This window comes from Gallinula chloropus (genome assembly GCF_964237585.1).
Source record: "Gallinula chloropus genome assembly, chromosome: 17".
Taxonomy (NCBI): domain Eukaryota; kingdom Metazoa; phylum Chordata; class Aves; order Gruiformes; family Rallidae; genus Gallinula; species Gallinula chloropus.
Genome location: NC_140102.1, coordinates 16033837 through 16048587, shown reverse-complemented (window position 1 = coordinate 16048587; position 14751 = coordinate 16033837). Strand labels below are relative to the sequence as shown.

Genomic DNA, 14751 nt, shown 5'->3' with positions numbered 1-14751 from the left:
GGGGGGTGGAACCTGATGGCCTTGGAGGTCCCTTCCAACCCAAACTATTGCAGGATTCTTTCAAGAATATGGATATATTTTATATATTGTTGTGGCTGCAGCTACTGCTAAAGTGTCTCTGACTCACTGTATCCACCCTGCCTGGTTCCTGGTACATACACCTCCCTCTCCATCTATGGAATGTACTAAGAAGAGAAGAGCAGCGTGTGGAGACCTTGTTCTCTCATACAGTGATGAAATCTTGGTTTGCTCTTACTGCTGAGTTTGCTGATTAATCAGTTTTGATCATCACAGGATGTACAAATACACTTCAAATCGTTTCAAGACCCGTGCAGAGCAAGAGGTGAAGAAAGCAGAGCACCTGGCGAAGATAGGTGAGTCTCCAGGCTGGGGGTGTGCACCCTGGCTTTGCTGTAGCCAAGGAAAGGACTGGAAGAGGCTTCCTTGTTGGAATAACTTGCTTCTCTGATCATTATAGTTGCTCAGGAAATTGTTTTAGTGACTGGGTGACCCAGACTTGCTTCCAAGCAGTGGAAGTTGTACATTGTTCCCTACACCACTTCTGCTGAGGAACACATGTACAGAACAACCCTCAGTCACAGCTGTCTGCCCTTGCTCCATCTGAAGCACAGCTCAGCCCTGTTACCTTGTAGTTCTGCTCTCACCTTTTGCATATCATTAGCTTTTGGGTTTGTTCTGCTTCTGGTCTTTCCTTGTTGAGGTAGTTGCTCAAAACCCAGGTTTTTATTGTGTCAGTTGGTGTAAAGTGACTGATCTGGGTGTACAAGGGAGTGCTGGTTTGTTTCTTGAGGTTTTTTTCCCCTTTAAGACATCTCTGTTGTCCATCCCTCCCTTTCTATTAAATTCTGTAGTCCTCAGGAGAAACCCAAGTTGACATTTCTAAACATTCAGCATATAAAAACAACACAAGCATGTAAACACAGCATATAACTTCATCAAATATGCAAATTTAACATCCTAAGTGGTCTCCCTGACCTCTGATGGGGTAATCCATAGTAAAGGAGGAATCTTGGAAGTTGCAAGACATGTTTATGTATCAGGTACACCCTTGGCAGGCTGCTGATGACACTGAGCTGTGTGGAGGGTTGACACACTGGAGGGCAGGGGTGACATCCAGGGGGATCTGCACAGGCTGGAGAGATGGGCCTGTGTGGACTGCATGAGGTTCACCAAGGCCAAGGTCCTGCACATGGGTTGGGGCAGCCCCAAGCATGATGACAGGCTGAGGGAGGGGGGTTTGATGGAAAACAGCCCTGAGGAGGAGGACTTATGAATGTTGGTGGGCTGAGACACAGCAGTATGCTGCCCAGAAAGCCCACTGTGTCCTGGGCTGAACACCAGGGAGGAGATTCTGCCTCTTCATTTCTTTCTGGGGAGACCCCCTCTGCAGTGCTGCATCCAGAACAGGATCCCCAGGACAAGAATTAGCATATTGGGTACAAATCCTTCCTGGGGAGGGTTGGGAAAGCCCTGAAAAAGGGTGCCCAGAGAAGCTGTGGCTGCCCCTGGATCCCTGGCAGGGTTCAAGGCCGGGTTGGATGGGGCTTTGGGCACCCTGGGCTGGTGGGGGTGTCCCTGCTTATGGTGGAGGCTTGACCCTGGAGCTGGGGGTTGAGGTCCCTTCCCTCCTAAACCTTTCTAGAATTGTGTGTGATTTTGACCTGTGTTTCTCCCTGCAGAGGAGCTGCTGTAGGGGGTGTGTGCAGGTCAGATGTGCACCCAGTGCTGCCATCTTCTGCCTGTGCATAGTCACTAAGGGACTGTGAGTGTGACCTGCCCAGAGCAGCACAATGACAGTGTGTAAATGACTGTGATCCCTGTTTCTCCTTTATGAAGTACAACCTGACAAGGTAGACTTCAGGATAGGAAGTTTAAGCAGATTTTATCCTGTGCCTCAGTCCTTATCTTCCCTGGGCTGTGGGGGAACACCCGCTCCACCATGGGTTGCTGCAGGGGCATCTTTCTCTCTGGCACCTGGGGTGCCTCCTGCCCCCCTTCCCTGGCCTTGGTGTCTGCACAGCTCCTCACATCTTCTCACTCCTTCTCTGGGGGCACAAAGCAGCTGCTTGTGGTTTTTCTCTCCTCACTGTGACTCCCAGAGGTGCTGTGCCCATCGCTGATGGGCTCGGCCTTGGTCAGCAGCGACTCCAGCCTTGAATTGGCTATTGTTTGTTCTGTCAAGCCTGGGGAAGCTTCTAGCAGCTTCCTGCAGCAGCCACCCCTCCAGCCCCCCTCCTCCACCAGAACCCAACCCTGCAAAACTACAACAGTCTGTACCAATGAGGTTCTCTTGTTCTGCTGCTGATAGAAGAGGTACATCCAGAGAGACCTGGACAGGCTGGAGAGCTGGGCAGGGAGAAACCAGATGAGGTTCAACAAAAGCAAGTGGAGAGTCTGGCACCTGGGGAGGAATAACTGCTGGAATCAGGACAGGCTGGGGGATGACCAGAAGCTGGAGAAGAGCTCAGTGGAGAAGGACCTGGGGGTGCTGGTGGGTGACAGGGTGGCCATGAACCAGCAGTGTGCCCTGGGGGCTGAGAGAGACAATGGGATCCTGGGGGCATCAGGAGGAGTGTGGGCAGCAGGTCACAGGAGGGCATCCTCCCCCTCTGCTCTGCCCTGGTCAGGCCCCACCTGGAGTGTTGTGGCCAGTTCTGGGCTCCCTGGGATCAAACAGACAGGGATCTCCTGGAGAGAGTCCAGAGGAGGGACAGAGATGCTGAAGGGCCTGGAGCATCTCCCCTGTGAGGAAAGGCTGAGTGAGCTGGGGCTGTTCACCCTGGAGAGAAGAAGACTAAGGGGGGACCTTATGAATGTTTATCAATATCTGAAGGGTGGGACACAGGGGGAAATGGGCAGCCCCTTTTCAGTGTCTGTGGGGACAGGACAAGGGGCAATGGCTGCAAGTTGGAGCACAGGGAGTTCCACACCAACATGGGGAAGAACTTCTTCCCAGTGAGGGTGAGGGAGCCCTGGGACAGGCTGCCCAGGGGGTGGTGGAGTCTCCTTCTCTGGAGAGATTCCAGCCCCGTCTGGACAATGACCAGTGTGACCTGTCCTAGGGAGCTGCTTTGGCAGGGGGGTTGAACCCAGTGAGCTCTCCAGGTCCCTTCCAACTCCTGGGATTCTGTGATTTCTCATCCCCTGTATCATACATTGGCTCTGGAGGATGCACACTGTTCTTAGGAGGGATCTTCACCAGAGAACCATTTGCAGTTTTGTCTTCCAACACTAGATGTGTGTTGTGAGCTGTGGTGGGTCTCAGCTGAGCTGACCATGGCTCAGGATGCTGCAGCTGGCTGCCAGGGCTGTGTTGGAACCTATCACGCTGTAGAACCCTACTGAGGGATTGAGGAATCTCTGCAAGCAGCTTGTTGAACCAGAATTTATGATAATAGTGATGGGGTGGAGGGGGGGGAACCCAAAAACCCCAACCCATAGGGACAGCTGTGACTCCTGGTGACATGGCTTTGGCACACCCAAGAAGAGCCTGCCCCATGTGAGAAGCTGTTGCATCCAGATCCCAAAGTGAGTGCATGGACCCAGGGAAAAGTTACCATTCCTGGTCAAGGCAGCTGTGAAAGACTACCTGCTGCCCTCTGAATCAGGACTGAATAGCACACCCAGACAGCTCAGTACCACCACTGCCTAATTTCCAGAGCCCCTATTCTGGATGTTGAAGAGCAGATAGACAATGGGAGGAGTTACATGCATGTCCAGTACTGAAATTCACTAACAGAGATGTTCTGCACTGGTGTATTTTAGTGTGTCCAAAGACTTCCTTGGCAGTCCCATGGGTATGCCATGCCTGTTGTCCCCTGGGAGGATGTGGTTGTGGATTCCAGCTGCTGTATGCTCCTCATCCCACTTCAGGCATGCATTTTTCAACCCTCAGACTCATAGCCAGTTGTCATTGCATTAGTTGGGCAAGTTTGACCTGTGCCCTTATGGCTTACCACTGTGTTCTGCCTAGACACAGTTGCATTTAGCTGACCAGTTTCTGCTGTACAAGCTTTGAGTCAAATGGACCAGTTGTTTTAAGCTGTCTCCAAATGCCTGTTGGTCATGTTTAGCCAAGCTGTGGCATGATGGTGGGGGTGACTGCTCAGTGCAGCTCTGCTGTGAATCTCAGGGTGAGCTTCTGTGGGAAGTAGTGGAGCAGAACTCAGAGGTAACACTGCACAGCAAGGAGAGGTGATTTTCATTCTGATGCTCAAAGTTGGCTCTGCCTATTTCTGCTCCCACAAACCAAACCCATGCACCCCTGCAAGCAGTGCTGCCCAGGGCATGGAGGATGCTGGATACTGGTTGTCAAACACTGGCTACAGCATTTGGGTTCCTTCCACCTGGCAGTGGAGTGCTGCTCTTTGGAGAGGTGCTTGGTAATCTCTGGGATCCAGTTGCTATAGTGCCATCTTCTTGATTCCCTGTAAGTCTTAGGCAGGGTTGTGCCTCCACAGTTGTGTTTCCTTGGTTGTCTCCCTGTTGGGAGGGTGGGGATTGAGATGGTTTGTAGGGTGTGCTGCTGCCCTCCTGCTACAGAGGTGCAGGCCTGCTGCTTGCCCTGGTGTAAGCCACACCATCCCTCAGTGCATACCAGTTGTATTTCCAAATCATGTCTACCTGAATCATGGGCCACTCCTCTAGAATGACAGAATTGTTCTGGTTGGGAAAGCTCATGTAAGGTGGTGGAGTGGAACCCAGCACTGCCCTGCCCAGCCACCCAGTCCTGTCCCCAAGCGCGGCGTGGTGAAAGGCACAGGCTGTGATGGGGGTGGATGGAAGACACCTGGAATAACAGCTGGTCAAACCTTGATCCCCTCTCATGGCTGAGGCAGCAGCCTCCTGGCAGGTCTCTGAACTCTTCATGAATACAAGAACCACAATGTTCCTATGGAAAAGGTTGTCCCAGGGGCTTCTTTCTGTCTGCACCTTCCTTACCATGACAGAGCCACCGTGCCACCTCCCTGCACAAATCCACAGCTCTACACAGCTCTTCCCTGCTTTTTCTCTGGTTTGATGCCTCAGAAAGCTGGAATCAGAACTCCTGAGCCTCGGTGCCTGTGAAGCAGGGATCCTTCCCTGCAGCGCTGGGCATGCAGCCCGTGTGCAGTTTAAAGCCAGATGTCTCCTGTTGAGACAGATGAACTCTGCATATTCACTATCACTGCTAAAAAAAGGCAGGGTTATGCAGATTATTCCCAGGAAGTCATTTAGATTCACTCCTCCCAGGTAGAGCATGCTCAGGGACACTCAGGGGGTCTTCTGGTGTCTTCAGGGATGAAGGCTGGGTGCTCTTTATGTTTCTTCTCCATGGTTATCTGAGCTCAAACCCACATTCCTTTTCACTGAAAACAAGATATACTCTGTCTCTTAATTGGTCGTTAGTCTCATGATTTATGAGTCCCCATCTTCACTAGCTTCAAGGCTCAGTTTTGTAGCTGCTTTCCCCACACAGTCACAGCCAGATTCTACTGAAATCCAAACCAAATCTGTTCTTAAAATACACAGATTAAAGTTATATTAATTGTCTCAAGCTACATCTACATCAATCTATCCAGCATGATTACATTTCACTGAGTCAGGCTTTTGCAGCTTCTCTCCAACAAGCAGGACTGTCTCTTTTCCAGGGCTGCTTTTCCACTTCCCACACCTAAGCACCACCTCTACACATTTTTTTAAATACCTCCAGGGATGGTGACTCCACCACCTCCCTGGGCAGCCTGTTCCAGCTCTTAACACCCCTTCTGGTGAAGAAATTTCTCCTAATATCCAATCTCCCTTGTGCAACTTGAGGCTGCTTCCTCTTGACCTGTCACTTGTTACCTGGGAGAAGAGACTGACCTCCACCTGGCTACATTTCCTTTCAGGTAGTTGTAGAGAATGACAAGGTCTTCCCTCAGCCTGCACTTCTCCAGACTAAACAAGGGCAGCTCCTTCAGCCATTCCTCATCATACTTGTTCTCCAGACCCTTCACCACTCTGTTGCCCTTCTCTGGACACACTCTAGCACCTCAGTCTCCTCCTTGTAGTGAGGAGCCCAAACCTGAACCCACCATTGCAGAGTACAGGGCCAGGATCACTTCACCACGGCTGATACAGGCCAGGATGCTGTTGGTGTTCTCAGCCACCTGGGCACACCACTGGCTCACGTCCAGCTGCCTGTCAGTCAACACCCCCAGGTCCCTCTCAGCTGGACAGTTCTCCAGCCACTCTGCCCCAAGCCTGTGGCACTGCCAGGGGGTGGTTGTGACTCAAGGACAGGACCAGATACATGCCCTTGTTAAACCCTGTACAGCTGACCTTGGCCCGTTGATCCAGGACGCCCGGTCCCTTGGCAGAGCCTTCCTACCCTCCAGCAGATCAACACTCCTGCCCAATTTGGTGTCATAGAATAATGCAGACTTACTGAGGGAGCACTCAACACCCTCATCCAAGTCGTTGATAATGATACTGAACAAGACAGGCCTCAAAACTGAGCCCTGGCTAACACTGCTTGTAACTGCCCACCAATTGGATGGTGCACAACAACTCTCTTGGCTTGAACATCCAGCCAGATTTGTACCCAGCAAAGAGTGCACTGGTCCAAGCCCTGAGCCACCAGGAGAATGCTGTGGGAGAGAGTGTCCAAGGCTTTACTAAAGTCCAGGTGCACAACAGCCACAGCCTTTCACTTTACCACTGGGCAGGTCACCTGGTTGTAGGAGGAGACCAGGTTGGTCAAGCAGGACCTGCCTTTCATGAGCCCATGCTGCCTGAGCCTGATCCCCTGGTTGTCTTGCACCTGCCCTGTGAGCACACTTGAGATGAGCTGCTTCCCAGCACTAAGGTCAGACCAACAGGCCTGTTCCTTCTTCCAGCCCATCTTGTGGATAGGCATCACACTGGTGAGCCTCTGGTCAGCTGGAACCTGTGCTTTATCATTTCTTCTACCCATCTTGGATGTAAGCATTTCCATCCATACTTTATTTGTACCAGCTTGTTTCTGTTAGAAATCACTATGGTTCATTAAGGCTGCAGTGGTGCTTGTGGTGGTTTGGCCCTGGGTGGAGGCCAGATCCCACCAAAGTCACTCCATCTCTCCCCTTGTCAGCTGAACAGGGAGAAAATATCTATTGAGAGGCTGAGGAGTGGAGCTAAGGACAGGGAGAGATCATTCTGCAGTCAGTGTCACGGGCAGAACAGACTCAGCACAGAATAAAGGACAGAAAACTCTCTAATTGATGCCCCTGCCCTGCACCCCCAGTGCCACCAGAGTCGGGGGATGAGAAGTGGGACCAGATCTCAAAGCAGCTCCCCCCACCCCTCCCTTCTCAGCAGACTGCACTTTAGTCAGGGTTTCGCTCCCTTCTTCCCCCCACTGTGGCACAGGGAGGGGCAGGGACTGGGGCACTGGGGGTTTGGGTCAGTTCCTCACCAGATGTTTTCCTCACCCCCTTCCCCTGCTGCACCCTGGGGTCCCACCCACAGCAGACAGTCCTCCAGGAGCTTCTCCAGCGGGAGTCCTTTCCCACGGGGCTTCAGCTCTTCCCCAGCTGCCCCAGCGTGGGGCACTGCTCTGGCTGCAGTCAGCAACCACAGAGTGTCTCTCAGTCCTTCAGGCCCAGACTGCTCCAGCCTGGTCCCCCACGGGGTCACCAGCCCCCCCAGCAAACCTGCTCCGGTCTGGGTCTCTCTCTCTCTCCTCTCTGTGTCTCTGTCTCTCCCCACGGGCTGCAGGAGCTGGCAGGGCCTTGCCCCAACCTGGGTCACAGCAGCTCCTCTCTGTCTCCCTCCACATGTAGCCAAGTTTGGTGCTTTCAGGTGACAACTGCAGCTCAAACTTTCCTCACCCAAGAAGGGCTTTAGCTGCTGGGCCATGTTTACCCCCATGTACCTCATGGCCTGGGGAACAGAGGAAGATGACATACTCAGCTGGTTTGTAGAATGCTGAGCTGGTTTGGGTGGGAAGGGACCTCAAAGACCACTGGGTTCCAACCCCCTGCCATGGGCAGGGACACCCCCACCAGCCCAGGGTCCCCAAGCCCCATTCAACCTGGCCTTGAACCCTGCCAGGTGTCCAGGGACAGCCACAGCTTCTCTGGGCATCCTGTGCCAGGGCCTCTCCACCCTCCCTGGCAAGGATTTCTGTCTCCCATCTGCTCTCCAGCTGCCCTCCTACAGCTGATGGCCATTCCCTTTGGCCTGTCCCTCCCTGCTCTTGTTGCCCACCACCCTCCAGCTTTCCTGGAGCCCCTCGAGGGACTGGAAGAGGCTTAAAGGTCTCCCCAGAGCTTTGTCAGCTGCAGGCTGAAGCCCCCCAGCTCTCTCAGCCTGTCTCCAGAGCAGAGGTGTTCCAGCCTTCAGACCATCTCCATGGCCTCCTCTGGACTCACTCCAACAGGTCCCTGTAGTTCTTTTACAGCTGTGAGCAGAAGAAGCTTCTGATCTGAAAGGGGAATGTGAGCAGGGTGTAGCCAATGTGCTTTTGGATGCAGATGGTGCAAGGCATATGGTGCAGTTTTACCAAAGCAACTTTGGAATTTTAGGAAGGAATTTCCTCACTGAAAATGGAATTTATTGAATGAGTCTTGAGCAGTGTGAGGGTAATGGATACCTACTGCAAGGCAGCCTTACTGGTAGTCTGGGAGAGAGTAAATTGGGGAATGTCTTTTAAGTGTGGAAGGGACAGGTGTAGTGGTGGGTTTCCAGAACACTATCCTGTGTTTTGTGAGTTGTCTTTTTCCAGGCAAAATTTATCAGTTATCAAAGATTAAAACATTCCTGAGAGTAGTCCTTTACCTTCATCTCTGCAATTGCCTCTCTGTGACCCCTTTTCAAGCCTGAACTCAGCCTTTGTTTTGTGAGAACCTTTCCCTGCCTTTTATGCTTCTGGGGAGAAGAGTCTGGGCCACTTGTGTCCTTATTCTTGGGATGCCCTTGCTAACTTCCTCGTGGATCCTTCCTTTGGAGACTCTTTTATAGGGTCTAGTGCTGCTGTGCCCACGTTCACTGAGACCTCTGAGCAAGTTCAAGGTCCTATGCCAGTGGTGCCCCTCATGCAGAAGGTTTTACCCTGTACCTTTCTGTGTTACCTTTTCCCCATGGACCTGGCAGTTCAGCAAAGGCTGTCTGACAGTTGATCTCCTTGTGTTTGGTCTTGGGATGCTCTCTGTGTGCTGAATGATACTTTTCCCTTCTGTTCCAGCGGACGAGAAGGCTCGCGAGGCGGAGAGCAAAGCCCGTGCCCTGGAGCTGCGCCTGGGAGGGGACCTCACCAGGGAGTCCAGGGTGAGCCTGCAGCTCTGGCAGCACATCACATGTTAGGCACTGAGCCCTGGCTCTGGGGTGGTGCTGGCTGGGCAGCTAAGCAGGTGTCTTCAGTTGGCGCTGAAGTGCAGCAGCGTTGAGGCGTCTCTGCATCACCACTGGATGCCCATCAACATCCACATGTGGTTTCCAGCCCAAGTGGGAAGCATGTTGACATTCCCCTGCCCACAACCTCCAGTATCTCCTGAGTGGGAAGGCACCCCCAGCCCCCAGGCACTTCACTGTGTGGCAGCCTCTGCAGAAGAGCCCAGGGAACAGGCAGGATTTGAACAGAAGTGAAATTGGGTGCTTTTTGGCTGTTTCTCTTTCATGCCGAGGCAGCTGGCTCTGAAGCATTGGAGGCTGTTTGCTTCCTCCCAGCAGTGCTGTTGCTCTTTGACAGGGGCAAGGCTGAGACCCAGCCCACTGCTGGGTTGGAGGAGGGCTGGTAGGGTCACCAGGCCAGGTCAGCAGGTGACACCAGCTTAAAATACTGTACTTTGTATTGGTACCTAATGGAAACAGCAGTATCCATGCACCCTGGCTGTGTCCCTGTGCTTCTATTACCCTCTGGTTACAGTTACCTTGTCTACATGTAACTAAACATCTATTTTCTTCCAACCAACCATGTAGATGCTCAGGCAGCCCAGCAGCAAGTGCTGCCCTAAACATAAAGGCATGCAGAAAGTCACCCTCAGCTGTTGAGGAATTCTTTACATGTAAAACCTTTCTGAGCTCTTCAAGGGGGGGAGAAAACCAGCGAGGTGAGTGAATGTGCTGCCTTTCCCAGCAGCAGCTCACTGTGCAGTGCCTGTTTGCAGGTGACACTACGTCAAGTGCAGAACACGGCGATCACCATGCGCCGGGAGGCGGACGTCAAGAAGAGGATCAAGGATGCCAAGCAGCGGTGAGTGCAGGGGGGGCTCAAATGCAGTGGCTCTGATTTCCCAGGCCCTTCCCTCCATGGGCTCAGGGGTCTCTCCTACTGTGCTTGTGTGGTGGAGAGAGCAGCTCAGATCAAAGCTCTGACCCCTGTGTCCATCGTCTGTGCCCTGTGCGGTGGCTTCTGCTGGTTCCTTCTTACTTGCTGGGAGACACCTTTTGCTGTGGCTGGTTTGCTCTTGGGGCCTGTCAGCTTGTCAGGCTTCTTCTAGCTTTTTGTGTTGCTTTTTTCACTCCTTTGCTTTCCAGCTGCAGGTGAGATTCAAACAAATGTTAGCAAGTGACAATGACATACAGACTGTGTGAGCAGAGGAGCAGGAGGGGAATCAGCTTTTTAAAAGGGTAGATAATGGCAGGATAAGGGGGATGGAGTGAAGCTGGAGGAGAGAAGGGTGAGATGAGATCTTAGGGGGAAGATCTTTGCAGAGAGAGTGCTGAGGGGCTGGAACAGGCTGCCCAGAGAGGGGGTGGATGCCCTATCCCTGGGGGTGTTCAAGGCCAGGTTGGATGGGGCCCTGGGCAACCTTGTGTAGCTCCAGGCCTGGAGGTTGGTGTCCCTGCCTGTGGCAGGGGGGTTGGAGCTCTGTGACCCTTGGGGTCCCTCCCAACCTAGACCAGTCTATGATTCTATGTCATGGCTTTTAGAGTTCCAGAGATGTTCTCTAAAAGCTCCCTGAGTTCTGTTATAGCCAGTAATGTGAAATCCCAAGGCATTGTTGTAATTTACTCCTGGTTGCAATTAACTTTGCTAGTGATGTGCTCACAGGAATATTTCATTCTTTGCAAATTTGTCATATGCATTTCACACATCAAGTCATCACCAGAAACAAACGTTCTTCAAAGCAGTGCTGAGAGTCTTGGAAGGTTAGGGATTTGTATGTACCAGTTCTCTGTTCCCACCTGGGGGTTTTGCATGTTGCTTTACATGGCTGCTTAGGTCAGAACTTTCCCAGACTTCTTGCCAGAGATACATCTAATGTATCTTAAGATACTACAAATAAATAAATACAAAGTTAATTTAGAAGTGCCAGAGTTGTGGTCTGAAGAACGCAGGAGCTCTTGGGAGAAGCTGGTTCATTCTGCTTCCCTGTGCTTTTCCATGGACAGTTTTTCTTTTCATTTATGTTTTGACAACAATGCACAAGGTAAAATTTTGTGACTGGCCTTCTGGTCTTCCTGGCAGTGGGAAAAACACTTTTTCTTTTAAAAACAGCTGAACAGCCACAAAGAACTCCAACAATACAAAGTTTTTTTCTAACAGCTTCTCTGTGCCCTTTATTGACTAGTTGGAAAGGAGAGATTCCAGGTCTTCTGGAGCAGTTCTTTCTGTTTAAATCTAAGGTTTGTAAGACATCTGGTTTGGAAGGATACCCCCATTGTAGATACAGTCAGATTTCAAATATGTGATGATGAGAAAAATAGATGTATGGGACAGCCAACACACAGCCACCCAAGGGCAGAGGACAAGGTCTGTTGCCTCAATCTCTGTGTGGACATGGCCACTTGTGCTCCTGGGCAGGGGAATGGCTTTCCCTGCATCCCTGTGCTCATCACCAGTAATCAGACACAGTGCAGAGGGCCAGGCTCTTCCAAAAGCATCTACTTGATGCAGAAAACAGAAGAAACTCCTGAAAATGTGAATAAAAGGAAATCTTTGTACGAAACAACTTCTGTAGCTTCTCAGGGTTTGAGTTACAGAGAATGTCCTGGGCCAGTTTGCTGCTATTTCTCTGGTGCTCAGCACTTGAATGAAAGAACTGTGAAGTGCTGGAACAGGCTGCCCAGAGAAGTAGTAGATTCCCCATCCCTGGAGGTGTTCAAGGCCAGGTTGGATGGGGCCCTGGGCAACCTTGTGTAGCTCCAGGCCTGTGGCAGGGGGGTTGGAGCTCTGTGATCCTTGGGGTCCCTTCCAACCCAGACCATTCTATGATTCTATGAACTTCTTTCTGTTTCCCAAAGCCTGTTTACAGTTAGGTCATAAATCCAGTGGATAGGACAGATACTAAAGTCCTAGGAATAAAATCCTGGGGGGCTGGATTTCCCTTGCTTTGGAGGATGGTTGACTCTCCTGTCAGAGAAAGATGAGATGCCCTTCCTGCTCTGTAGATGAGTGCCCCTTGTTACTTGACCTTTAAGGTTCTAGATCCTTTTCCAGATGTTAGAAAAAGAAAGTTAACCCCAAGTTGAGTGTTTCACTGCACCTGCTCATGCTCTCAAATCCACCTGGATGAGCTGAGGCCAAAGGGGTGACAATCTCACCCAGTTTCTGTGTTGGCAGAAAAACACTTTCCATTGATTTTGGCAAAGGTTTAGGTTTAAAGTTATTTAAAACTACTATTCCAGATGTTTTCCTCTTCATTTATTTTAGTCCTGGTTTTAAAGGAAGGTGCACTGCAGGGTACTGAAACATCTGTGCAGGGGGAGGATGGTTTCAAACAGAAAGCAAACATGAAATGAATCTATTTCAGGGGGTTATTTTGAGCTGTGTGACTGTTAAGTCAGACTTGACTCTTCTATCTGCAGATTATTATTGTGCAGTGCTCATGCATGCACAGCTTGGGTTCTTTTCAAAGCTGCTATCAGTAGACAGCCAACAGATCATTTTAAAGAATTCCACTATCTTCAACTAATCACTTAGAGAGAAGTCAAATTTCTAATTGGGATAAAGCAATTAAGTGCTAAGAATTTGATGGGGGGGGGGGGGGAAGAATAAGGGAGGTCAAAAATGAAAGGGATTGGTATGGCAGTGGTACAGCCTGTGCTTTGCAGTTTGTTTTGATACCTTCAGCCTGAACCTGAGGGTCCTTATTCTGAGAAGTCCTCAGGGTGGATCTCCTGGGAGCTGTGGAACCTTCTTGATTTAGTCTGTTGAAGAGCAATAATTCTGTCTGAGGGACACAATTTGATTTATAATGCAAAGAGATCTCAGTCTCCTGAGGCTTTCTGTACCTCAGGAGATACAATTGATGGTAATCAAAGATTCAGAAATCCATATGTGCTCCAAAACATAGTTGGGACCAATTTCTGTTGGAGTCTCCTGCTGCTCAGATAAAGCAGAAATGGTACAAATCCAGGAAAAAAAAGTTCTGCCTGGGCTGTGTGTTGTATTTTCAAGCTTTTGAACTTGTAATTGGTGAGAACTTTCCCAGAATATGACTATCAAGACTGTAATTTTGCATCAAAAAAATGAATTCCCATAGCTTACCTTGCATAGGGAAATACATGTGGAGAACACAAAGTGAAATAGCATTGGAGAGGACCAGTCTGCACCCAATGATACTTCCAGAAAACCAGTTACCTGTCACTTTTTTGAACAAGCAGAGCTGAAATAAAAAGCAGAATTCATTCCTGAAGGAGAAAATACATCCAAATTAATATTTACCTTATCTGAACAGATACTGTCCAGCCTAAACTGGTGCTTGTATTGCAAAGTTGGGGTGTTGTTTCATGTGACATGCATTCAGCAGATGCTCCTGGTTTTTCAGCACTAGCAGACTCCAGGACAGCTGTGAGTAAACCTGTGATGCTCCAAGGTGCTGGATGGTAATTAGCTTTATTCTCACCATCCCTGGGGTTCACCCTCACTCTCTCCCAGGGCACTGAAGGAACCCAAAGAGCTGAGCTTTATCTTTGGTGTGAATATTGAGCGGCGGGAGCTGGATGGGATGTTCATCTACAACTGCAGCCGACTGATCAAGATGTATGAGAAGGTGGGCCCACAGCTGGAGGGTGGCATGTGAGTTCCCAGAGACTTCTCAGCAATCTTTTCCCTTAAGCCTGGTGTGTTCCTGCATCTCTCTTAGGTTATGCTCGTTCTGCAGTAATCATCCTTCACAAGCACGAGGCTTGACTTGTCAGCCTGTAGTTTGCATTATGAAAAGTAAGTTGTGTTTTAATATTGCTGAAGATTTCCCTGGTTTCCTGCCAGAGGCTGGTCCACACAGGCTGTGGTAATCTCTGCAGCAGCCCAAGGCTCTTGTGCTCAGTGATGGTATTTGGGGCTGACTGGTAGCAATCCTGCATCGTTCTGGGGACAGGGGGAGAATAGGTTTGGACTGTAAATACAAACACTGGAGCCCAGCTGGCTTTTTGTCTGCCAGCTTGAGGGATTTAGAGGTGATAAATTAACCCCAGTCCTGCTGCAGGAATGGATGGCTTGACAAGGGTGGGGAACCTGCTCTTTTCAGTGTTGTTTCTCTGAGGGACCTGGTAGTGCACTGATGCTTGTGACTGTGTATCCCTCTTCCAGGGCGTGTGGTGGAGTGGTAGGTGTGGTGGATGTACCCTATTTAGTTCTGGAGCCAACCCATAATAAACAGGACTTTGCTGATGCCAAAGAGTATCGACACTTGCTGAAGGCCATGGGAGACCATCTGGCTCAGTATTGGAAAGATGTTGCTATAGGTATGAAGCAATTCCCAGGGGCTGGAAGGGGAAACTTTGGAGGCCAGAGGGCAGCTCAGAGTGTGGGCAATGGGTTTGGTGGTCATGGCTCCATAC

The 14751-nt window shown here is 50.5% G+C and overlaps 1 protein-coding gene across 2 annotated transcripts in view; it reads left to right on the top strand.

Moving 5' to 3' along the window:
- LOC311198211 (ATPase MORC2-like) overlaps positions 1 to 14751 on the top strand; it is a 61525-nt gene that overhangs the window by 31487 nt on the left and 15287 nt on the right. For both annotated transcript variants that reach the window (XR_014617687.1, XM_084272111.1), the window contains exons 10-14: positions 295 to 374; positions 9209 to 9291; positions 10131 to 10216; positions 13847 to 13987; positions 14501 to 14655. Coding sequence is in view for 1 of the 2 variants with exons in the window: in XM_084272111.1 (XP_084128237.1) it covers positions 295 to 374; positions 9209 to 9291; positions 10131 to 10216; positions 13847 to 13987; positions 14501 to 14655 (545 nt within the window). In the remaining variant the exon portion in view is untranslated. The remainder of the gene's footprint in view (positions 1 to 294; positions 375 to 9208; positions 9292 to 10130; positions 10217 to 13846; positions 13988 to 14500; positions 14656 to 14751) is intronic.